Consider the following 27540-nt stretch of genomic DNA (forward strand, 5'->3'; position numbering starts at 1 on the left):
TATCCTGCCGTCAGGCGGTTCCCCAGTCGGCCTGAGTTCCAAAGTCTTGGTCCGGCGTCTGTTGCGGTCACCTCCTCCCTGACGTCAGTACGACAGGGGTGTATAAGATGCAGCCGACGCCATTTTCTTCAGTCTTTCTTGCGCGCGGTGCCCGAAGCAGAAGCAGTTCGCAAAGTGCCGGTCGGCCGACTCCTGAGATTTTCATTCCAAATCCAGAACCGAAGTCTTCTAAAAAAAGCTAAGTACCCCATTGGGGAAACTTTTTCTTGCCTCAGACCGATGTCAGTAAAAGTTAATAACTGTATTTCTTGTGGGAAGCAAATACCTCATAAGGAATTCCACTCCTATTGTATTCCATGCCTTGGCCCTGACCACGACGTCACTGGTTGTCAGGTTTGTGCTAGGTTTAACAAGCGCACTATTAAACGTTGGTTTGATTTTGCCCGACATTATTTTGGCAGAAAATTCAATTACACCATGCCGTCGGAAATTCCGACGACCACAATGCATAAAAAGCGCAAGGACAGGCATCAGAGGCCCAAAACTGACGACGAGGCCCCTGACCGCTTCCACAGAATCACAGACCGCCTCCGACTCCCACGTGGAGCTGGCTGGGCCTTTGGACGCGCTAGGTTTTCAGCTTTCCGATCCTAACCCTACAGAGGGAACCAAAGTAGCTGAGCAATCCACAGCTAAAGAGGGTGTTTTCAGACCTACCCAGTTAACCATTGAACCCTCTGCTAAGTCTAAGCCCCTCTTAAAAGCAAAGAAACAGACACAACTCTCTCCAGGACAGGCTTCCATGCCTAAGAAACAAATGCTAAAAATGGCCGAGGACCTAATCACCCTGATCAGGGGGTCCCATCCCCTCCTGATAAAAGGCCCAGACAGGATACAGACTATGAATCCTCAGACTCTTCCTTGGACCTAGGATATTCTTTACCCCCTTATGAGGATTCTGATGCTGAGGAATCAATTCCATCAGCCTCTCCGCCCGAGGATTACTCCTTTGGGGAGACCTTACATACCATGAGGGAACACTTCCATTGGGAAGGCCAGGATTACTCAGAATCCAAGAAAAGGCTCAGAGACTTCCTTTTATTGCCTCAACACAGACCCCTTGCTATCCCGCCAGTTTTAGATATTGTGGATGATGTGTACATTGAATCCAGTTTAAACCCTGACTCCTTACCCCCAGCCCCAGTTAAACCTGATCGATATTACAGAGTCCCTGACTCTCACAAATTTCTGTACAAAAGCCCTGTTGCTGACCCTGAAACTATTTCTCAGGGACCCAAAGGGATTAAGGCCTCATCAGCAAAAAACCCAGTTCCCTCTGACAGAGATTCCAGAGCATTAGACAGATGGGGAAAGAAGGTATATACATCTGCAACTTTAGCAATGAGAGCCTTGAATTGCCAGTTTCACATGCTAAAATATCAGCAATTTTTGATGTCTCAGTTGAAACAAAAGATGCTTCCAGATTCAGATCCTCCTAACTTTAAAGAAATGCAGGATTTATTGCATGCAGCTGAAGTGGGAAAACATACTTTGCAATGTGGGTTTGATTCCTTAGAGGCCTCCTGCAGAGCAGCAGTTACAGGCTCTGTCATTAGAAGGTATGCTTGGTTAAAAGAACATACGTTACCAGATCATGTTATGGTCAAATTATTGAAAGCACCTTTGCAGCGGGATGTGCTGTTTGGAGTTAAGGCAGAGGATGTGCTGTTTGGAGTTAAGGCAGAGGAGGTACTAAAGAAGATGGAGGATAAGGCAAAATCTATGCAAACGGTGAAAGATTTCTTACAGGTTCAGCCTCCTCGTTTTAGCAGAAATTGGCCAACAAAGAATTGGTCCTTTCCTGTCACAGATAGACCTCAAAGGGGCAGATACAGACGTCCAAGAGGTAGAGGTCAGGCACAAGGCCCTTACAGCCCTCGACAATGGGGTACACCAGGTCAGAAAGAAGGGGAAGACAGACCTCAGCCTTATAAAAAGCAGCCTCAATGACTTTCCACAGCAGCTGCCAAACAGCTCTCTCTTGGCAGCCCCCTTAGGAGGAAAACTGGCACTTTTCTATCACAACTGGCATTGCATCACCAAAGACAAATGGGTTCTCAACATTGTATCTCAGGGTTACAGGTTCCACTTTCACACTCTGCCAAGGCTAAAAGGAATGCCAAATCTGCCACCAAATCAATGGGCAGAGGCTCAAAAACAAATTACAGCACTCATGGACATGAGCTATTCAAAAGGTACCACCACAGGAACAAGGATTTTACTCAAGACTCTCTCTGGTTCCGAGAAAGGACAAAGCCTGGAGACCCATTCTGGACCTTTCTTCACTAAACACTTACCTGGATGTTTCGAAATTCAAGATGTTGACACTACAGCAGCTTCTTCCCATGCTGGGCAAGAAAGCTTGGCTCGTGACTTTGGACGTCCGAGGCATACCCGTATATCCCTATGAGACAAAACTGCAGAAGATGCCTCAGATTTCTAGCTGGTTCAATGCACTATCAATTCTCTGCACTGCCCTTTGGCTTATCTACTGTGCCCAGGGTCTTCACAAAGTACCTGGCACCAGTAATTGCATTTTGCAGGCAAAAGGGAATTCAAATTTATCCATACCTGGACGACTGCCTGATTCAAGCAGAGAGCAAGGACATTCTACTAAAGCATCTGGCATATGTAAAAAAAGTTAAGTTGCCTGGGGTACACAGTAAACGAAAAGAAATCAAAACTTGTGCCCTCACAACAGATAATATTCCTGGGTGCCAGCTTGAACACAACTGCCCAGATGGCTTATCTCACGCCAGACAAGCAAGGACAACTGACTCAATATTTTCATTTAATGGCAACAAAGACCCAACTCCCTGCAAGAAAAATTCTGCAGGCCTTGGGCTACATGGCCTCTTGCATACTACTAATTCCATATGCCAGACTGCATATGAGGAAACTACAATGCTACCTAAAGAGCGTATGGTCTCAACACTGTCAAAGTTTTGAAACAGTTATACCACAAATTCTTTGCCTGCAACAGGCATATCGATGGTGGGCACACGCTTGTCACCTCAACATGGGACAGCCTTTCACTTAACCCACAGCCAGGCAAACACTGACAACAGATGCATCGGATTACGCCTGGGGAGCACACATGGCAGGAAAATGTATCCAGGGCGAGTGGCCCACAGAGTAAAGACATCTCCACATCAATCAAAAAGAGATGCTAGCTGTACAAAATGCTATTATAGCTTTCAAGGACCTTCTGCATCCAGGACAATTACTACTAAAGACAGACAACACCACAGTTATGTGGTACATAAACAAGCAAGGGGGCACACACTCCTACCCTCTCTGCAGACAAGCTATGACCTTGTGTAACACAGCTCTAAACTACCAAGTTCATCTGCAAGCACAATTCCTGCCTGGAGAAAAAAACACACTGGCAGATGACCTAAGCAGAAACATCATGCACCCATACGAATGGGAACTGAACCCACAAATATTCAGAATAACACAAAAATGGTGGAGCCCGGACATAGATCTGTTTGCTTCCCCAAAGAACTGCCAATTACAGAAATTCTGCACAAGGAGCTACCATCCACAAGCATGGAAAGTGGATGCTCTCTCATTCAGCTGGAAAAAACTACAAGTATACGCTTTCCCGCCTTTACCTCTCCTTCCAAAGGTACTCATAAAAGCCAGACAGGAAGAGCCAAAGATGATTGCACCAGACTGGCCACGCCAGCACTGGTACCCAGTCTTAAAGAACTTAGCACAAGAACCTCCCTGGATTTTGCCTCAAATCCCACAGTTGCTGACACAGCACAACAATCAGATACTTCATAGCCAGCTAAAGACCTTAAATCTAGCTGCATGGAAAATTCCTTAGTCAAGCAAGCAGTGCCTCTCTCCAAAGCTGTTATGGATGTCATTCTGGAGGCCAGAAGGCCTAGCACCGGGAAAGCATACTCTGATAAATGGAAGAGATTCTGTGCCTGGAACCAAGCGCACAGCCTTGACCCTCTTGTCCCAAACATTCCTCAGATACTTCAATACTTAACTGAGATGCTGGACAAGGGCCTCTCCTTTTCATCCATCAAGATCCACGCCTCGGCTATCTCTGCTCATTACAACACGGATCCACCAATTTTTTCTAATCCTTTGCTCAAACAGTACCTCAGAGGGGCTAAAAACATAAGACCACCTCGTAGAGCACCTACACCAACTTGGGACCTCAACTTTGTATTGGAAAAATTAACTTTACCTCCTTTTGAGCCAGCTAACACAGCAGAATTAAAATATATCTCTTGGAAAACTACTCTGCTACTGGCAATAACACATCAGCACAAAGAGTTTCAGAATTACAGGCACTAATGGCAGTGGAACCTTTCCTCATCTTCCACCAGGACAAGGGTGTCTTTAAGAACTAACCCTACGTTTATGCCAAAGGTGGTATCAAGTGTGGCTCTAAACCAAACTATTCACTTGCCAACTTTTTTATCCAAAACCACAGAACAAAGGGGAGAGACTACTACATTATTTGGACATTCACAGACAGTTACGCTTCTACTTGGACAAAACCAAAGCTTTCAGAAATTCTGAACAATTATTGGTAGCATACGCTGCAGGAGCACAGGGAAAAGCCATTTCAAAGCAGACTATTTCAAAATGGATAGGACACTGTATACGTTTCTGCTATACCCACCATGGGAAACCTGTACCTAGCAGCATTAGATCTCACTCCACCAGGGCAACACCCACTTCAACTGCCTACCTCAGAGGAGTACCTACCAAGGATAGTTTGGAAGCAGCAACATGGAGTTCTGTGCATACCTTCACCAAACATTACCATTTGCCTTTATACTCCAAATCCAGAGCTGGCTTCGCCACTGCTGTACTGCAGGGCCTTATGCCTTATAGATCCAGCCTCCCTACCTCAGCTTTGGGATTCCACCCAAGTGTAATGACTGCAGCAGTGTAACACGATGAACATAGTACAGTTTTGTACCTACCATAAATGAGATGTTGGAGTGTAAACACTGCTGCAGTCCAGGTTACCCTCCCTCCTTCCCCTCTTACTTTCAGGTACTTGCCTAGGTCATCTACCCTTTATTACCTATGGGGAGTATTTGCTGGTAAATAAAAATGGTTGTTTGCTTTTCTTTTGTATATTTTACTAGCAATTTGAATTGCCTACCTATTTGGGGGCACCTGACATCTGGGGCAAGAAAAACTGAAGAAAATGGCGTCGGCTGCATCTTGTATACCCCTGTCGCACTGACGTCAGGGAGGAGGCGACAGCAACCGACGCCGGACCAAGACTTTGGAACTCAGGCCGACTGGGGAACCGCCTGATGGCAGGATAACCCAAGTGTAATGACTGCAGCAGTGTTTACACTCGAACATCTACATTTATGGTAGGTACAAAACTGTACTTTCAGCCTCCTCGATTTAGCAGAAATTGGCCAACAAAAAATTGGTCCTTTCCAGTTTCAGACAGACCTCAAAGGGGCAGATACAGACGTCCAAGAGGCAGAGGTCAACCACAAGGTTCTTACAGGCCTTGACAATGGGGTGCTTCAACCCAGAAAGAAGGGGAAGAAAGGCCTCAACCTTATAAAAAACAGCCCCAATGACTTCCCACTACAGCTACCAAGCACTTCTCTCTTGGCAGCCCCCTTGGGAGGAAAACTGACACTTTTCTGTCACAATTGGCATATGATCACCAAAGACAAATGGGTTCTCAATATTGTATCTCAAGGTTACAGGTTCCACTTTCACACTCTGCCATGGTTAAAATGAATGCCAAATCTGCCACCAAATCAATGGGCAGAGGCTCAAAGACAAATTACAGCACTCATGGACATGAGAGCTATTCAAAAGGTACCAACACAGGAGCAAGGACAAGGATTTTACTCAATACTCTTTCTGGTTCCCAGAAAGGACAAAGCCTGGAGGCCCATTCTGGATCTTTCTTCTCTAAATACTTACCTGGATGTTCCAAAATTCAAAATGTTGACACTACAGCAGCTTCTTCCCATGCTGGGCGAGAAAGCTTGACTCGTAACTTTGGACCTCAAGGAGGCATACCTGCATGTCCCTATCAGACAAAATTGCAGAAGATGCCTCAGATTCTTAGCTGGTTCAATGCATTACCAATTCTCTGCACTGCCCTTTGGCTTATCTACTGTGCCCAGAGTCTTTACAAAATGCCTGGCACCAGTAATTGCATTTTGCAGACAAAAAGGAATTAAAATTTACCCATACTTGGACGACTGCCTTATTCAAGCAGAGAGCAAAGACATTCTTCTAAAGCTTCTGGCATTTGTAAAAAGATTGCTAATTTGCCTAGGGTGGTACACACAGGACAGACTATATCATGAAACAAACTATTTCACCAAGGAAAAGGCTCCAAATAACATCCACAGGAATTGAGGAACACAGGTTTAATTGTATTGTAAAGCGCTTTTCGTCACTCAACAGTAAAGCAACTTCTTCAGACAACATTCAATCAATTAATTAGTATATTTATAATACAATCAATTTTAAAAACCACCCACATTTAAAGTGGTATTAAATACAAGTAAAAAGCACAAGTAAACTACTAATTCAACCTTCTTATAAATAAGTAACCTAAATTAAATTGTTAAAAACCGTACAGTTTACAAATAAAATGATTGTTACTATTGTTGGTATTAAGTATTTAATGTAAGCCAGTGCAGTAAATATAAAATGCATTAATTCATTTTGGCAAGGTAATCAACCATGAGAGTAATTAATTTAGTAAAATTATAGCCTCTTTAAATATATAAATGTATAAATATATAAATAAATAAATAAATGCTCTACACATGAGTATGTAAATAAACACCCTATCTAAATATACACATACATACATAGTTAGTTCATTTATAAAGACATTTATAACTTTTTAAGTATGGTAATGTATGTCAATGTAAGAGTATGTAAATAAACACTCTAGTGTGAACACGTAAATAAATATTCCATATAGGAATATACACACACATATATATATATATATATATATATATATATATATATATATATATATATATATATATATAATTAATATATATGTAAAAACAATATATTGTATCATGAAAATGTAGAGCGATAATGTAATCCTTATAATAAATTTGCCCTAATACCATATTTATTTATTTATTTTATTTTATTTGTTTCCTGTTCAAACTTTTGAGTTTCAACAAACAACTAATGTTACAATGTTCGTTTAGACCTGGTTTAACAAAAGCGTTTGTTCTCCACTGCCAAGATAATTCACGATCTTCTAGTAACAGGTTGTATGGGCCCCCTCTAGTGTCAGTTTGAATTTGATCAAAGGCAGTGAACTTAAAAATTATGCCCTGGGTTTGCTGCAATGTGTTTAAATAAAGCATTTTCTGTCTTGCCATTAGATATTGCGTATGTATGCTCATACACTCTCTCTTTCAGTCGACGTTCAGTCTTTCCTATATAGAAAGCTGAACATAGAGTGCATATAGCTACATACACTATAAGTTTTGAATTACAGTTGAGTCTGTATTTCATTTTGTATTTTGTGTTATTAATAGTAACATGTTCGCTGCAAGACATAAATTTACACATATTGCAGCTCCCACAGTTAACCATCCCTTTTCTATTAGTAAAGCTGTTTAATATATTTGTTTCCAAAATATTTTTGATGTTTCTCCCTTTTCTGTACACTATTCTGGGATTTTCCATGAATTTGGAATTTATGTTTTTATCTTGTTGTATAATTACCCAGTTTTTGTACAATATCTTTCTGATAATGTTACTATCCATACTGAATGTTGTAATATAACTTATCTGATAGTTATTTACATTTTCTTGCTCGTTGTTGTCAGAGGTAACCACTTCTAACATAGAACTATCAGTGTTAGATACAATTACTGTGTTAGGGCTTCCACTTAAACTATTGTTAGATCTTTCTCTAGTTTGTAATATTGGTACAATAGTACCACTGTCTCTTTTGTACGTGACTTCGTGAACCATGTCATTCACTAAGTCAGTCGGATAACCTCTTTCAGTAAATAACATTTTTAATGTACTACATTCAAGTAAAAAATCACTAGACAAAGTTGTCATATGGGCTGCTCTAATAAGCTGTCCCTTAACTATAGCTTTCTTTTGTGTAAATGGGTGGAGGCTAGTGTAATGAAGGTACGAGTTACAAAAGGTGTCTTTTCTATGTATTTTGGCAAAATACTGCATACCTTGGAGGTCCTTGGATAAGTTGACATCAAGGTAGTTTGTAGACAATGTTTGAAAGTCCAATGTGAATTTAAAAAATTCAGTAGTGTTATTCAAATAAAGTAAAAAAATTGTCTGCTAACTGCTTTGGTCCTTGAAATAAAATAAAAATGTCATCAAGGAACCGAGTGTATTTTATATACGAAGTCCACTCGGTGTTCTGAAAAATGTAATTGTTTTCCCAGTACACCATTACTGTATTAGCTAAACTAGCCCCAACTGGTGAACCCTATTTGTAAACTGTACGGTTTTTAACTTAATTTAATTTAGGTTACTTATTTATAAGAAGGTTGAATTAGTAGTTTACTTGTGCTTTTCCCTTGTATTTAATACCACTTTAAATGTGGGTGGTTTTTAAAATTGTTTGTATTATAAATATACTAATTAATTGATTGAATGTTGTCTGAAGAAGTTGCTTTACTGTTGAGCGACGAAAAGCGCTTTACAATACAATTAAACCTGTGTTCCTCAATTCCTGTGGATGTTATTTGGAGCCTTTTCCTTGGTGAAATAATTTGCCTAGGGTATACAGTAAACAAAATGAAGTCAAAACTAGTGCCTTCACAAGAGATAATATTCCTGGGTGCCAGCTTAAATACAACGGCCCAGATGGCTTATCTCACGCCAGACAAGGACAACTGACTCAATATTTCCAATTGATTGCAACAAAAACCCAACTCCCTGCAAGAAAAATTCTGCAGGCGTAGGGCTACATGGCATCTTGCATACTACTAATTCCATATGCCAGACTGCATATGAGGAAACTACAATGGTACCTGAAGAGTGTCTGGTCTCAACACTGTCACAGTTTGAAAACAGTAATACCACTTATTCCTTGCCTTCAACAGGAGTTTCGATGGTGGGCTCAAGCCTGTCACCTCAAGGGACAGCCTTTCACTCAACCCACAGCCAGGCAAACACTGACAACAGATGCTTCGGATTACGCCTGGGGAGCACACATGGCAGGAAAATGTATTCAGGGCAAGTGGCCCGCAGAACAAAGACATCTTCACATCAATCAAAAAGAGATGCTAGCTGTACAAAATGCCCTTATAGCTTTCAAGGACCTTCTGCATCCAGGACAACTACTACTAAAGACCGACAACACCACAGTTGTGTGGTACATAAACAAGCAAGGGGGCACTCCTTCATATCCCCTCTGCAGACAAGCCATGACCTTGTGGAACACAGCTCTAACCTATCAAGTTCATCTGCAAGCACAATTCCTGCCAGGAGATAAAAACACACTGGCAGACGACTTAAGCAGAAACATCATGGATCCACACGAGTGGAAATTACATCACAAATATTCAGATTGATAACACAAAAATGGTGAAGCCCGGACATAGATCTATTTGCATCCCCAATGAATTGCCAGCTACAGAAATTCTGCACAAGGACTTACCACCCACAAGCATGGAAAGTGGATGCCCTCTCATTCAGCTGGAAAAACCTACAAGTATATGCTTTCCCACCACTACCTCTCCTTTCAAAGGTACTCCTAAAAGCCAGACAAGAAAAGCCAAAGATTATCCTGATTGCCCCAGACTGGCCACACCAGCACTGGTACCCAATCTTAAAGAAATTAGCACAAGGTCCACCATGGATTTTGCCACAAATCCCACATCTTCTGACTCAGCAAAGCAATCAGATACTTCACAGCCAGCTCAAGACTTTAAACCTGGCTGCATGGCAGATTCCTTAGTCAAGCAAGCAATGCCTCTCTCCAAAGCTGTTATGGATGTCATTCTGGAGGCCAGAAGGCCTAGCACCAGGAAAGCCTATTCGGATAAATGGAAGAGATTCTGTGCCTGGAACCAGGATCACAGCCTTGACCCTCTTGTCCCAAATATTCCTCAGATACTACAATACTTAACTGAGATGCTGGACAAAGGCCTCTCCTTTTCATCCATTAAGATCCACGCCTCTAACATCTCTGCTCATTACAACACAGACCCACCAATCTTTTTCTAATCCTTTGCTAAACCAGTACCTCAGAGGGGCTAAAAACATAAGACCACCCTGTAGAGCACCAACTCCAACTTGGGACCTCAACTTCGTCTTGGAAAAATTAACTTTACCTCCTTTTGAGGCAGCTAACTCAGCAGACTTAAAATATGTCTCTTGGAAAACTGCTCTGCTCCTGACAATAACCTTAGCATGAAGAGTTTCAGAATTACAGGCACTAATGGCAGTGGAACTTTTCATCATTTTCCACCAAGACAGGATGTCTTTAAGAACAAACCCTACTTTTATGCCAAAGGTGTTATCAAGTGTGGCTCTAAACCAAACTATTCACTTGCCAACTTTTTATCCAAATCCACAGAATAAAGGGGAGAGACTTCTGCATTCCTTGGACATATACAGGCAGTTACGCTTCTACTTGAACAAAACGAAAGCTTTCAGGAAAACTGAGCAATTGTTTGTGGCATTATGCTGCGGGAGCACAGGGAAAAGCCATTTCAAAACAGACCATTTCAAAATGGATAGGGCACTGTATACTTTACTGCTATACACACCATGGGAAAGCTGTACCTAACAGCATTAGATCTCATTCCACCAGGGCAACAGCCACTTCAACTGCCTACCTCAGAGGAGTACCTACCGAGGACATTTTGGAAGCAGCAACTTGGAGTTCTGTACATACCTTCACCAAGCATTACCATCTGCCTCTTATTCTAAATCCAGAGCTGGCTTTGCCACTGCAGTGCTGCAGGGCCTTATAGAACCAGTCACCCTACCTCAGCTTTGGGATTCTACCCAAGTGTAATGACTGCAGCAGTGTTACATGATGAACATAGTACAGTTTTGTACCTACCATAAATGTAGATGTTTGAGTGTATACACTGCTGCAGTCTAGGTTACCCTCCCTCCTTCCCCTCTTCCTTGCTGGTACTTACCTAGGCCTTCTACCCTTTGCTACCTATGAGGAGTATTTGCTGGTAACTGAAAGTTTTTGATTGCTTTTCTTATGTATGTTTTATTAGCAATTTATATTGCCTACCTTTTTGGGGGCACCTGACATCTGGGGCAAGAAAAACTGAAGAAAATGGCTGATATCTGCTACATCGGCTGCATCTTCTATACCCCTGGCGTACTGACATCAGGGAAGAAGCGACAGCAACCGACGCCGGACCAAGACTTTGGAACTCTGGCTGACTGAGAGGTCCGCCTGATGGCAGGCTAACCCAAGTGTAATGACTGCAGCAGTTTATACACTCTAACATCTACATTTATGGTAGGTACAAAACTGTACTTTCGAGTGTATTCACTGTTGCAGTCTGGGTTTCCCTCTCTTATTACAAGGAACTTTTTGGCATTTACTTTCTACTGGTGGGGTTCTTCCACCATATTGTGGCTCCCACTTGGGGGGCTCCTGACAGGTCAAGAAAAACTGATGTAATGGCATCGGCTGCCTTACTTTATACTACTGACGACCTGACATCAGTACTGAAACAACAGCAACTGATGCAGAAATACTAAGCCTCTGATATTCTGGCCGACTGAGGGCTACCCTGGCAGGGATAACCGAAATGTGATGATTGCAACAGTGAATAACACTCTTAACATCTACATTTATGGTAAGTTTACACAACTGTACTTTATTTGATTTTGTCAGCAGCTACATATTGAAAAAATGTCTTATTTAAATCCTTATCAGAATTTATAAGTAGCAATTTTTTGTCGTCTTTACATTTAAGACTAGAAGGGCTCTGAAAGAGCTCAGTTGATTTCAGTAGAGCAGTTCATGAGTTGTCATTGTCATTTAAAGTTAGCAAAAGGTCGTCCGCAAACAACTGAGCCTTCATTTCTAGAGTGTTCCTAATGTGTATGCCTTTAATGTTTGGATTCATCCTAATATAATTTGCAAAAAGTTCCATGACCAGAGCAAACAGTAATGGAGATAAAGGGCATCCCTGCTTGGTGCGCTTAGTAATTGCAATAGAAGTAGAGAAGCATGAACCAGTGTTAACATGGTTATTAATTTAGTAAATTTTGTGAGACTCCATATTCTTCTAAACCCAGTATTAAAAAATTCCAGTTAACTGAATCAAATGCATTGTTTGTCTAGAGTTACCAGTGTCATATTTCTAAGATTTATATAGTCAATTAAAGAAAAGATTCTTTTAATGTTTTCATAAGTATTTCTGCCCTTTATGAAGCCAGTTCGGTCTTCATTTATTAAAGGAAATAACTCTTTAATTCTGTCTGCGTGAATTGCCATAAACATTTATAGTCAACATTCAAAGGAGATATTGGTCTGCAAGAAGTACATTCCTTTGTACTTTTTTTTATGACTTCAGAATTGGAGGTATTACTGTATATGTCCAAGGAGGAGGTATATCTATGCCTTCTTTTACTAGAGTGAACAACAGAACTAAAGCTTTTTTGGATAGTAACTTAAACATTTCTGGGATAATGTTGTCTATACCGGGAGCTATATTAAGCTTTAGTTTATTAATTTGGGATTTCAGCTCAGTCATTATTACTTGTTTATCAATTAAGTTTATATGCTAGTGTAATAGTTCAATTTTAATATTTTCCTAAAAAATTGTTTAATTTTGTTTTGTGGTTCTAATTTTGCACTTTGCGAGTTAATATTGTGAAAGTGTATTTTAAAAGCTTCCAATATTCCTTTAAATCTGATACTTTTTTCTTGGTGACTGGAATATATACTTCCTTTATCTGATTTGATTTTATCTGATTTGATTTTATTATATTTTTAGTTCTGTTTGCTATTCTTTTCTGATTTCTAGGAGTCGAGTAAGAACTAAGTTTAATCTTCTCTAGATTGATCATAGTTGTATAATGTAATATTTCTAAATATTTTTTATTTTCTTCCAGTTTGTGTTTCTTCCCTATTTGAATGTTAAGTTTTATCTTATCAATATTTGTAAGTCCAATAAATCTTTATTCCATTGCTTTTCCTGTTATACCATGCTAAAGTTTTGCTATATAAATATATCAATGAGTCTCACATATATGTATATACTTGTGTGTGTGTGTGTGTGTGTGTGTGTGTATATATGTATGTATGTGTGTGTGTGTGTGTGTGTGTGTATATATATGTATGTGTGTGTGTGTGTATATATATATATATATATATATATATATATATACATATACATATATATATATATATACATATACATATACATATATATATACATATACATATACATATATATATATACATATATATACATATACACATATACATATATATATATATATATATATATATATATATATATCTACATATACATATACATATACATATATATATATATATATATATATATATATATATATATATATATATATATAATCCCGGATGTTTGTTCGAATGAGCAAATGTCCGAAACCCAAACGGCCGGGCATATTTAAGCGAAAGTGCTTTTCACCAAAGAAGCACTTTCGCGTAAGTAGGCTGGTTGCCGAGGCCGTACTATGGTGTGGGTATGGGAAAATTCCCTTTTCCCCCACTGTAGTGCGGTCTCGAAGGGAGAATATTAAAGTAGTGGGTGTGGGGGGCGAAACCCCATGCTAAAACTTTTTTTTTTTTAAACACGCTTTAACGAAAGTGCTTTTTAGATAAAAACGCTTTCGTTAAGGTGTGTTCGGTTGTTATGGATTTGGACGTTTGCTCATTCGAGCAAACATCCTAGATCCATACACGTACACACACACACACATATATATGTATATATATAATTGCATTGTGGTCTGATGTTGGACATGTAGTTACTTTAACTTTGTCTAGCTTTGTAGTTAAGTCTCTTGATATGTGCAGTCTATCAGTTATTGAATGAGAACCATGTCGATGTGAGTAGTATGTAAAAAAAAAATGAGTCTGTTGCAGCATATTCATTTATATTCTCCATGTTAAACATGTCAATGAAGTCAGACAATGCCTTTGATGTTGCTGTTTTTCTACATATGTTTAAAGTTAGTGTCACTATCATTGTGTACATGTAAAATCTCCAGCTAGTATTATATTTCCTTTAGAGTGTGCATTATGTCTTCCCTCTGCTGCTTGATTGCGTAACTCCTAATCCAGGTATCCAGTAGAGATTTACTGGAGTATATATTTTCCCATTTATTGGTAATGTTACCAAACAAAACATTCCTGATCTATCTTGATAAGTGTTTATAATTTTGGGCATTAAGATTGAATTCTTCCATAGAATCATATCACCTCTTCTCTTTTGTTTGTGATGTGAGCTTATTAAACTGTATAATTATTAATGTTGAGTTTAAGTCATCTTGTAGAAGGTGTCTCTCCTGTAAGAATATAATCTGTGCAGTGAAGATTTTCAAATATTTAATTAGACTTCCCCTTTTACTACTATTGTTTAAATCATTGACATTAATGGAAATACATTTATACATTTCATACATAAACTGTTATTTACAAAATTTCTAGCTATGTATATGTTGTTTTACCAGAGAGAAATAATATATTGCTAGCGACTAGATTTCGTCTAATATGATTATTTCAGTAGTTCGTAGACACACAATAAAAAAGAAATAAGAAATAATATTATTTATTAATAACAATAATAAATAAAACATTAAATGTTGAGTTAAAAAAAAGTTTAAACAATCCATGGGGAAAAAAGAACACCCACACTTGGAACAGCCAAGCTTTTCAAATGCACTGTCTAAAGCCCCTGTCCAAGTCATCCTTAAGTCTAACTATCAAATTATTTTTATTTTGACAAAGTAGCTTATTAAACAGTTATATCTTCTTATAATATACATTTTACACCTTCTGCACATCCTTATATTCTGATCAAACTTGTAAAATTATAATATAAAGTGTGTGTGTGTGTATGTATATCTATATATATATCTATATATATATATATATATATATATATATATGTATATATATATATATATATATATATATATATATATATATATATATATATATATATATATATATATATATATATATATATATATATATATATATATATATATATATATATATATATATATATATATATATATATATATATATATATATATATATATATATATATATATATATATATATATATATATATATATATATATATATATATATATATATATATATATATATATATATATATTTATATATATATATATATATATATATATATATATATATATATATATATATATATATATATATATACATAGTTATTTATTTACACACAAAAAAATTTTTGAGAACATTAAAATGTATTGTTATATAGTTGCAGTTTTTAAAAACACATGTTTTATTCAGAACCTGCTGCACGTTTAATTTTAAGAACTATCTAAATAATATAGAAGTGTAGACCAGTCGTATTGCAATAAGGGATTCACTGCTTTAAATATGCACATAAAAATCTAATAGAGTTGCTGTGACAGTGAAGAACAGAAATAAAAGCTAGGCTTTTTCACTACTCATTCTATAAAATATCAAGAGATTGCAGTACTTTCAAGCTTTCTAATATTAAATTTATAACATATGATTTTAGAATTTAAATGGCTTATGTGCTTGAAAAACATCCATTTCACTTTTAATTAACTTATAAATTTAATTTTAACTTAAAAAAAAGTCAAAAGTCGATATCGCTTTGAATAACAAGGCTGCGTGAGCGGCTCAAGTAAGATCTTTGACCAGCCTGCTTATGTCATGTCTGACCCATTTAGTTTCATTTTGTGCTACGCGCACTTTCACAATGTGATTTAAGCCAATGGGTAAATCAAGTTCAAGGCAAATCACCTGGAAAGCAAGAAAAGAAGTATTTTAGCTTGCACCTTTGGCGGGAAGCCGAGAGAGAAGTAAGTAATCATTTTAAACACTTCAGTGTTTACTGCGAGCTTGTGAGATGTTTAACTGTTATCCCCTTCGTTTTATGGCTGTGTAGATAATCCAGTTAAACTTAGTATAGACATAAACAATTTAAGGCATAAAACAACCATCAGATTTAGATTTGTGTATAATTCAAGTATCAACTTATTAAACTCATTTTAGCAATATTCCAGATTTATAATAATTCAGTAAAATGTGATAAATCATTTAATAAAAATAAAAAAAAAATTAAAAAAAGACAAATACACTATTCATTAAAAGTTCCATAGGTACCTTTACAGCACTTTGAGTCATATGCTCATTTTGATAGTTATATAGCAGTTCACTAGCCCAGGTCAAATAACTGTGGTTTATATACTTTGGTATGTTTTCATGATACCACAATGTAACAAAAAGTTAAGCGTGATGTATCATGTGGAAAGAGCTCTGTTTGTTTTCAGTTAATTTTCTCTCTTTAATAACAGACACTGTAAAATTACAATACACTGCATAAACATGTTGGCAAGTAACAGATTACTTTGTTTTTTTAGCTTTTAAAATAGTACTAGAAACATTTCTTTAAAAATCTTAGTTTTAGGTTTAAATATTGTACTGTGTATTAGGCTATGAAAGCTTTACAAAAAGAAAGGAAACTAGAATGAATAGCTTTTTACTTTTTTTCCTTTGGAAATATCTCTAGAGTAAAGTTCCTTTTTGTAAGATTAGAATATAATATAAATGGTGTAAAAACAAAGAAACAGTAGTTAAAAATTATTTTTTAGTTTTTTTCTTTTAATGTCTACTGCTTCCCGGCTGTTCTTCTCTGCTTGAAGCTTACGTGAAATACCCATCCAGTCCATTTCTTCTGTTTGACCAAAAATATTGTTAGTGGTTAGATATGAAACAGCAGAGTCCAATGTATCAAATGTTTTAGTGCCATCTGGGAAAAAAGATGTTAAGTCTTGTGGGGAACAAAAGATGAATGTTAAAATGTCTCTTTTTCAGTTCTTTTATTAGGTGTAATTTTTCTTTTCTTCGTGAAATCACTACAGACGAGTAGCATTATCAAATGTTATAATATTATCATTAAACTTAATTGGAGAATTTGCCCATGCTATTTTTAGTACTCATTTTTTATCTTGAGAAAAGTGAAAAACCATACTGTTATAAGTCTATTTGAATTTACCTTTTTAGAAGATGAAGTAACTGCCAGTGAGCTTTTTCTATACCATATGAAATAGACTCCAGTAGATTCAAAATGTTAGGAAGCCAAGATGTGAGAAAATTTGTCATGTTGTCGTCTTCAGTCTTTTTTGGTAATCCATAGATACGCAAGTTATTTTCTTCTTGAGCTCTCTCCTAAATCATCAATTCTATTAAGTAAGGAAGTATTTTGTTTCAGCAGAAATTCAACCTGAAGTTGTTCTTCTGTAACTCTGCCCTCTAAGTCATTTGAAGTGTATTCCACACCAGCAATTTGTGTTTTATGTTGCATTATCATTTCTTCTAACTGTTCCATTTGTTTTGTGCTCTCTTCTTTAAAGGAATCTTAAAATCTCCATTTTATCTATTTTTATAGATAAATCATTCATAGTAGAAAGCAAGGTTTGAAATTCCTTTTCATTGACTGGTCCTGCAAATTACTGTTAGAGTAACTCAGCTTGAGGAAATATCAGAGCCCTCTCTGAAGAGATTTTGACAGAAAATTCAGAAGTTGAAGAAAAAATATTCCAATGTAGCCTTACAAAAATGTTAGGAAATATAAATCAATACATTTGATGGGCCTACTAGCCCTGTTTTTTATTTATTTATTTTTTTTTATTTTCCAACAGAAGGAAAAATTAGATAGCAGAGCTAAGGAAATGTGGTGTTAACCAGCCAGCATCTTGGCCACACCCTAGAGTGTGTTTTCTGGAGGATACGTAGCCTAAACTTCAATTGTCTGCCATTATTTAATGACTTCCATCCCCAGTGTCTTGCCAGAAAATGACTTTTTTTAATGAGGGAAAGACCAAAACTGTGAGGCAAAAATCTAGACATTCTGTGAAGATCTGGACAGTTGAAAGGTAAGAGAGTCTGCCGAGATTTAAGGAGGGACAGTGCAGAAATACAAGGAAAATCAAATATGTTTCTGTTTTGTTTACTTTTGCAGAATGTACCTGATCTGATTTTTCTTGTATTTTGCTCTGCCCTCCATAGCATACTCCAATAGAATAGTCTGGCCAGTCAATGGCACTTCAGCTGATGGGCTTTTTTCTATTGGTATATGCTTGATTTACAGCAGGCACACAAACTGTATATTAACTGCAAAAACTGTTTTGTAAATGTATTTTATTACTGTTTTATTAACAGCTGAAAGAAGAGCATCAAAAGGCTCTTACAAGACGCAGTTTTGAATTGCAAAGCTTAAATTTGCAAAGAAGACTGGAGCAGAAGTTTTGGAGCCAGGAGAAGAACCTGCTAGTCCAGGAGTACCAGCAATTCAAGCAGAACTGTTTTTTTCTATTTATGAAACTCAAGCTGTTCCTCAAACACTGGAAACAAGGCAAGATGCCTGATACTGATAGTGAGGACTTCCTAGAGGTAGGTGTAATTTTTAGTAATTTTGAAATTCATTTGTTAATTAAACCACGCTTTATCTTCTTAATTTTTGCTTACGTAAAAATAGTCACGTCTGTTCCATCATACTTTCAAGAGGTTTCTAAAATGAAGTTGCTCAGCCTTCTGGTTAGCTAAAGTTAAGTTCTAAAACCATTATGAATTACTAGAGACCTTTAGAACATGCACTGGAGAAGTTAAGATAATAAAGATGGTCATATTTATCACTTCCTTTGTTTTTTCTTCTGCCATTGTCTATTGACAACATCATGTGGATGTTGTAAAGGTATAAATAGAATTTGTTTAGTTTTTATCAATTTGTATTATGTCTTGCTTGGGCTTGTATAATAAGCACTGCAGTATTAAATAAGGAGATTATGCATATAATTTCCCTAGATGTGACTACATATGAAAATTCAACACCAACAACTAATTTATTTAACACTTCCATTCAACAAAATGGCTGGAGCTTCATGTCTTGTGGAGAAGACAATAGCTCAGTGGTCATTAAAATTGATAATGTTTTACGTTCTGTGCTTCAAAAGCCTGTAAGGATGTGGAATTTGACTTAAATGGAGTGTGTTCTAAATTCCAAGCAGACTGTGGCCTGTCTGGACTCTGATAAACTGTCAAGAGGGTTTGGAATTAAGTTTGTTAAAGTGAGATGCCTTCAGCTAATTTGTTTTACAATTTATACTTGCATGTATGAGGAATTCATAGAGGCTTGTGCATCACCAAACTCATGTTGGACAAGGATTTTCTTCAGCTGTTAATGAAAAAGTGGTTCTGAGAATATAAAATTGTATATGAAGGTTAATGAGCAGAAAGTAAAACTGTAGTGTTATTGATTTTACCATTGCAGACTTAGTTCACTTTAAGTGTTGTAGATCTTGGAAGTTAAATTGTCTAAGTTTAAATAAAAAAGACGAATTGTTGAAAAATGGAAACAAAAACATTCATTAGATACTGTAATAATTATAACAACTTGTATGGTGATAAAACCAGTAGTAGAAATAGTAAAAACAAAAAATATAGTTTGATATTGTAAGACAGGCTACTCCAGGCACGAAAAAATCCAAACTTTAATTGGTTAGCGCTTTCGGAAGGTTCAGTGACCTTCCTTCTTCAGACGTCTGAAGTGCCTGGAGTAGCCTGTCTTGGTTATTTTGCTTATTTAGTTGGTTTGTTTTTTGCCTTTGTGTCTGTATAGTTTGATATTGTTAATCTTCGTTTCATTCCTTACTGATGGGTTATCTGTTCCGTCCTCTGAACCGAGCTGGCCTTATACCAAGTTCGGGTCAGCCAAAAACTTTCTAGCCAAGATCCTACCCAGAATGCTCTGCTCCCCTGTTACCTCAGATCTCGTTTGCTGTGTTGCTGTACAACCGTGTCAAGCCACTCTCTCAGCTAAGTAAATAATCTTTTTTGAAAGTTTCTATATTTAGTGGTTTAAAAGTTTTCAGTCTGTTACTATCTCTACACTCCTACCCTATCATATCTCTAAGACTCTCTCCTTATAGTTTCGTCCCTTTATTCCCCTTTTTCTTACGTTTGAGGTAATTCTTCATTACCATCATTGGTAATCCTTCCTTTCTCTCTTCTTGCCCTTCTGGGTAGCTTCTTTACTATTGGTACTGTCGTTCTTCTCCACATCATTATGTCAGACAAGAAAAGTAGTGTTGGTTTCAAACAGTGTAAGAATTGCGGCTGTAAGTTACCGCTTTCTGATGGCCATGACTTGTGTGTCTATTGCTTGAATGTCTCCCACCTTTCAGTGGATCACCCGTGTGGGATTTGTAGAAATTTTTCAACCAGGACTCTCAATGAAAGAAAGAACAAGTTAATCCTGAAAGGCCTCCTTAAAACTTGTTTCTGTGAGGTTATCTCTGGGTCGGAGGGCTCATCCCCTCCTGCTAAACCCCGTAAGAGGTATTCTTCTACTTCCTCTTCAAGGTCGCTCACTTCATCTCCCTCTGGAGATCGCAGGGAGTCTACTCATAAGGTTAAAATTTCCACTCCGGCGCTGCCACCTGTGATCCTTTCGGCTCCAGGCTTGGCACTGCCCCAGTTGATTCTTGCTCCAGCTATGTCCTCTTTATCGCCTCCGGCACTGGAGTTCCCGGAGCAGACACTTACGGCTCCAACAGTTTAGTCACAGCTTTTACTGGCACCGTCTCTGCAGGTACAGTTTCCTTCGGCACCATTGGTACAATCTCCTTCAGCCCAGAGTTTGACACCATTGGTGCAATCTCCTTCAGCCCCGAGTTGGACGATACTGTCCTTTATGGTGCAGACACTTTTGGCACTGACATGCTCTTTGGTGCAGTCCTTTTCAGCACAGTCATTACTACTGGTGTAGACACCTTCCTCAATGGCACCATACTAATCGGTGCAGACACTTGCCTTTACGGTGCAGACACCTTCACCTTCTGTGGCACTGCCTTCGTCTGTGCAGACTACTTTGACACCATTCTCCTCAGTGCAGACGCCCTCGGTTCCGGGCTCTGCACCACTCGAACTAGCAAGGACCAAGTACTCTTCTTCTTTGGATCCGTATGTTGGTAGCCAATATAGCCCTTTTCTAGAAAGGCCAGAATCGTCTTCAGGTTTCTCTTTGAGGTTGACCAGGAGCCTCTCTAAACAAGATGTGTTGCGACTTGTTGACCAGTTGCTTGTGGCCAGAGGGGTCTCTCAACCATCTAAAGCTACATTCCCTCTTTCAGGTGAATGTATTTCTCCACAGACTCAACGTACACTCCTCCTTCGACTTCCACGCAAGCATCGAAGCCCCTTCCTCCGACAGCGGCTTCCCTCCCTCCAACCCCAATAGTGGACTTCACTTTGGAGTTGGAGTCGTCCTTGTGGCCCTTGGTGCACTGGGCATCGGGCTCTTAGGCTAGTGGCTGTGCCGTGGGGGATGGTATTCTTGGTTCCAGGCCGATTTTTTTTTCTATGGCACCCTCCTGGACTCCTCCCTCACACTCCACAACTCTCTTGAGACTCCTGGTCTGGGGGTCGGCTCGTCGAAGCAGGGTGTGACCCCGGTTCCGAGGTTGTCTTGCTCGGTTCCAGGCTCCCATCCCTCTTTGGGCGGTCCAGCCTTTCCGGGCCATGGAGAGGGCGCTTACTTCTACTGGCAAACCCCCCATGTCGGAGTCCTCTCCCCCCTCTGTGCCGCAGCTGTCACAAACCACAGACACCGGGCACAAAGGCCTCAGGTTTCTCTCCCTCAGGAGACCCCCTCTTTGCAGTCTTCCCCAGAACTCCCCACTGAGGAAGCACCTCGCCAGGTTTCATGCAAGAGGAAGCACACTAACTCCACTGAGGAGTCTTTGACCAAAGATACGGACTTTGATGATGGGGAAAGGGTCCCCACGGTCACCCTCTGATGAGGTGTCCTTTGGTGACTTCCTCGAGATCCTAAGAGAGAGGGATGACTGGAAGTCCTCCCATCCTTCCTCAGAGGAATCCGTATTCCTGCAGGCCTTTCTTGCCTGGCCCCCTACCTCCTGGGTTACCCCGCCGACTGATGAGCTTGTCCAGCTCTTCGTCCAGTGTGCATGGAAGGCTCCTGACACCCTGGAAGCTATACCACAGAGGCCTGATAAGGTCTCATCTCCCCCAGCTGAGCATCCCCATTGGTTAAAAAGGTCTCCCAGTAGATGCCATGGTGGTGGCGACTGCAACCAAGAAAGATTTGGCAGAAGAGAGCCACTGTCCAGCCACCCAACAAGGAGTCCCGGGCGATAGACAGACTTGGGAAGCATGTGTTTGCTTCATCGACTTTCGCCGTAAGGTGCTTGAACTATTTGGCAACCTTTACAAGGCGCCAGAGGGATCTTATCAACCAACGTAACTTCTCAGCGACCCTAGAGTCCATATCCAATTTTTCCATGCATCTTATTTCACATGCAACGGAAGGAGTTGCTAGAGTGGCAGGCGCAGGTATAGTCATGAGAAGACATGCCTGGATGTGCCTTTGTGGACCCCTTTAAGGCTTCCTTTATGAACGCCTCCATCGAGGCTGCTTCTTTGTTTGGCCCTAAAGTTTAAGATAAACTGGCAAGGTGCGGACAAGACCCTATCTGCCGTTGGTGTCGGACACTCCACTCCTGAACGATTCTACTTCAGAAATCAGAGAAGCGGGAAGATGTGGCAAAGAAAATCACAGGGCTCATTCTGTGACGCACGTGCCGAGTTCTCCCCTAGAGGCAGAGGGGGGAGCACCAATGGAAGATGCCCCTTTCGGGGAAGAGGAGGTCCGCGAAACTGGTGTTCCAGAGATTTTCTCTGGTCAATCCTATCAGCGCTCCTGAAGCATTTCCCTGACAGCTCACCTCTGGAAGCAGTGGGGGTCGTTTTTTCTTGTACCTAACTGCCTGCCAAAATATAACCACCGATTCTTGGGTACAACGGAGAATCCAGAAGCTATCGCATTCCCTTCTATCTCTGTCCAACCTCATCCAGAGACTTACCTGACGTTCCACCCAGTGAAACGGAAACAGCAGCACATGAAATCCAAAAGCTGCTGCAAAAAAGTCATCCGAACAGTCCCCCCAGCCCAGATGGGATCTGGTTTTTACTCAAGAAGGTTTTTTTTGTTGCCAAAAAAACGGACTGCAGACGGATTCTGGATCTCAGCACACTGAACAAATTTGTAAAAACAGAGAAATTCCGGATGGTCATGGTTCAGTCTATCCTTCCTCTTCTGGAAGAAGATGATTGGATGTGCTCTGTAGATCTTCAGGATGCATATTATCGTATAAAAATGGCATGGGAGCCAGTCACTACCAATTTCAAGCACTGCCCTTTGCTCTCTCTACAGCCACCAGAGTGTTAACCAAATGCATGGCAGTGGTCATCACTCACCTGCAACTTCAAGGATTCCAGGCATTTCCATACCTAGATGACTGGCTCCTCATCGCCTCCACCAAGCGTCTACTGGAAGAAGCCCTAGACTACACTCTCCTGGGAATCACTTTAAACTGGGAGAAGTCCAACACGACCCCAGCACAGTCTTTAGAATTCATCAGGGTACTGTTGGACACTAGGAATTGCACATCATCTCTTCCGATCACAGAATTCAAAGAATAAGACAACAGGTTCAGCTGCTGCTCTGTCACCACAAGTCTTCTGCTTGGTCCATACTCCAACTCTTGGGGTCAGTGGCAACCTCGATCACCATTGTTCCTCTGGCCAGATTCCACACGAGACTTATCCAGTGGTTGCTACTCACTTAGTGGTACTGTCTGTAAAAACTCTTTGTCTTTTCAGATAAGTGTAACTCAGAGATGCAACCAAGATTTGCTCTGGTGGACATCTCGAAACCCCCAACAATGGTCTCACCCCTTCAGCTTCTATCAACTGAAAGCCACAGTGACCACGGATGCCTCCCTGATGGGCTGGGGGGGGGCTATGTCAGAGAAACTCTGTCCAAGGCACCTGGTCGGAGACAGAGGCCCTTTTGCATATCAGTGTCCTGGAACTGAGGGCTGTGCTACTAGCATTGCAAGCATTCCATTCCATCCTTCCATCAGGGACTATTGCAATCCAATCAGACAGCATGTCAGTGGTCTGGTACATCAACAAGCAAGGGGGGCACCAGATCTTATCTGTTGTGCCGACAGGCCTTGAGAATATGGCAATTGGCAATAGCTTCCAGCCGCTTTCTAATTGCAACGCACATTCCCGGGAGCTCCATCGTGATAGCGGACAAGTTGAGCAGGTGCATTCTACAATCTCACAAGTGGTCCATCAACCCTGTGATAGCGGCAAAAAGTTTCAACTGCTGGGGCCAGCCTTACTGCGACCTATTTGCCTCCCCAACCAACTACAAGTGCAGCAACTATTTTGCCTTGATCCCCCCTCTGGGACAGTCACCAAGAGAAGCTCTAGTCCAAGCTTGGCCCTCTGGTCTACTTTATGCTTATCCTCCTCTTCCCCCTCATCTCCCACTTTCTGAAGAAAGCACGGCAGTTGAAAAGCAAAGTGATCCTCATTGCTCCATATTGGCCTCGACAAGTGTGGTTCCCCTTCCTCTGGCCTCACTTACTAGATTGAACATGAATCCTCAGTCCATCCCCAACATTGACCTCCCATCCACAGGGTCTGACTCACCCCAATCTAACATCCCTGAAGCTGACAGCTTGGTTTCTCCACTTCCATGATTGCCAGGCAAGATGACCTCTTGTTCCTCATGCGTAATATTCTTATCACTTCTCATAAATCGTCCACCAGACTAATTTATCTCAGTTAATGGAAAAGGTTTTCATTATGAGCAGCGAATAAACAATTAGACCCATTGTCAGCCCCAGTGTCAGTCATGTCGCATAGACTCTGTAAGACTTTCTTGAAGGGTGTTCTTCACCTAAAACCTCCCTTTAGAGAACCAGTACAGCCTTGGGATTTGGCCTTGGTTCTACACGTCCTAACAGCTCCCCCCTTTGAACCTGCATCTTCCTGTGATTTAAAGTACCTCTCTTGGAAAACCTTGTCTCTGGTTGCAATCACATCGGCCAGATGCTTGTCAGAACTTCAAGCCTTATGCATCAAATGTCCCTACCTCATCTTCCATAAGGATAGAGCATCACTGAGAACTAATTCTTCCTTTTTACCAAAAGTGGTGTCAGAGCGGTCTATCAACCAGTCTATTGACCTCCCTGTATTTTTTCCTAACTATTCTAACAAGGGAGAGTATTTCCTGCACTCCCTGGATGTTCATAGGCAAATACGGTTTTATCGGGACAGAACAAAATCTACCCGTAAATCAGACAGACTATTTCTGGCCTTTTCTGGACCAAGACTAGGTCATCCTGTCTCAAAAGTTACATTGGCTTCATGGTTGAGAAATTGCATTACCTTTATCTACAACAAGAACAATATCACCTTGCCTCAGAGTGAAAGCACATTCTACAAGGTCTATGGCAACTTCAGCAGCTTTACATGCTAGGGCTTCCCTCAGTGATATTTGCTCAGCTGCGACTTGGGCCAAACCTCGTACTTTTGTCCTTCATTATAAATTGGATTTGGCCTCCATAGGTACAGCTTCTTTTCACTCCATGGTGCTCAGGAATGTCCTTTCATGAGTGCCACCCAGGGTTACAGGTAGCTGGGGACTCTGTCCCATAATTAGGGAATGAACAAAGATTAACAACATCAGGTAAAGAAGTTGTCTTACCCATAACGTTCCATCTGTGTTGTTGATCTTCGTTCATTCATTACTCCCCGCCCTCCAGAGGTTCCTGGTTGATCTCATATACTCTATTGTAGGTGTGTTATGACCAGAGGTAGCCTCTACTTTTGTCTATCAACTTGCAAACTTGATCTGAGGTAGGGAGCAGAGCGTCCTGGGTAGGATCATGGCTCGAGAGTTTTTGGCTGACGCGAGCTTGGTACAAGGCCGGCTCGGTTCCGAGGACGGAACCGATGACCCATCAGTAATGAATGAACGAAGATCAACAACACAGATAGAATGTTATGGTAAGACATAACTTCTTTGTAATAATACAAATGTTTTAAACAACATGGTAACAATCAGAATGATGCACTCTTGGTATTTTTATTCAAACCACTGTTAAAAGAGAAATGGATGCCGAGATGGTCTCTGCATTTACAATCAGAGGAGTCCTTTTTCTCAATAAGGTCCACAAGGAAAGAGTTCAGTTTCACAGGGACAAGAAATTATATAAGAGAGGGAGGGACAGACAAAACCCACCTATCAAATTTTACAAGAAAGAGGATGTGAACAGCAGCAGGATAACTTGGGAGGAAGTAGTGTCAGACCAGAAGACGAATTATGAACAGGAGGAAGAATACAAAATGACAACAGAAAAGTACAACAGAAGACGCCAGAAATTTAACTAACCTTTAAAATGTGTATTAATTTCGAATTCTCAACAAATGTTATGCATTGTCAAAAGGTCTAAAGGTTTTGTGACTTTTTCCCCTGCAAGACAGGCTAATGTGGAGCAGGCAGTCACTAAATTTAAAACATTTATGACAAAGGTGAATCTCTGATGCTCAGTAGAAAGAATAATTTAGAATGAAACCAGAATAGCTTGTTTAACCCCCCACTATTGCTTATAATGTCAGCATCTGAAAAAATGTTTCAGTAGAGATCAGGGAGTTTGTAAGTAAAAAGTCTAACTTGCACTATTATTACCTAAGTCACAAGTGATAATTTACTTGAGATTTACAGAATAATATAAGAATTAAAGAAAGTAGACAAATGGGAATTTTATGCTTATTACAGATGTACGAAGATGCAGTGCAACAAATGTCTAGTTTTTATAAAGCTGTTACTGCAAGAAATACCAACAGAGCAGTAGGCATTGTGACTGTTGAAAATAAACCCATCATTACACGAGAAGAAGTCACATGTTTACAAGTATAAAATTTGAAAATAGATTTTTTTTTAGTCCCTAAAATACATAAGGATTTAATTAATATACATTTCAGACCAAATGTGGTTGCCAATATGAACCACCCACTGTTTATTTAGAACATAAAATTAAAAGCATTGTATATAAGGCTCCTTCAGTTATAAAAGATTATTTTGATTCATGTGAGAAACTTTAAGATGTTGAAATTCATTTTGAAGACTGTTTAAACACAGTAGATGTCAAGTCCTTATAACAAATTTGGAAGGCATTGAATGACTTGCTCACATGTTAAAAATAATCAAGCTTGATTGTAAGCAGATTTGGTTCTTGACTATTAGATGAGATTTTATATCATTTTTTTGTTTTCAAACAGAGTAATTATCAACAAGTTAGTGGCATATCAGCGAGAGCAGAGATATGTTCCGACTG

General features: G+C 39.5%; 1 protein-coding gene across 3 annotated transcripts in view; it reads left to right on the forward strand.

Annotated features, from left to right (window-relative positions):
• SOGA1 (suppressor of glucose, autophagy associated 1) overlaps nt 1–27540 on the forward strand; it is a 972945-nt gene that overhangs the window by 766816 nt on the left and 178589 nt on the right. For all 3 annotated transcript variants that reach the window (XM_044090186.1, XM_044090184.1, XM_044090185.1), the window contains exon 8: nt 18485–18715. In XM_044090186.1, the coding sequence (XP_043946121.1) occupies nt 18485–18715 (231 nt within the window). The remainder of the gene's footprint in view (nt 1–18484; nt 18716–27540) is intronic.

The sequence above is a fragment of the Protopterus annectens genome, chromosome 12.part0 (assembly GCF_019279795.1).
Source record: "Protopterus annectens isolate FY-2018-M chromosome 12.part0, PAN1.0, whole genome shotgun sequence".
In the NCBI taxonomy this organism is placed as follows: Eukaryota; Metazoa; Chordata; order Ceratodontiformes; family Protopteridae; genus Protopterus; species Protopterus annectens.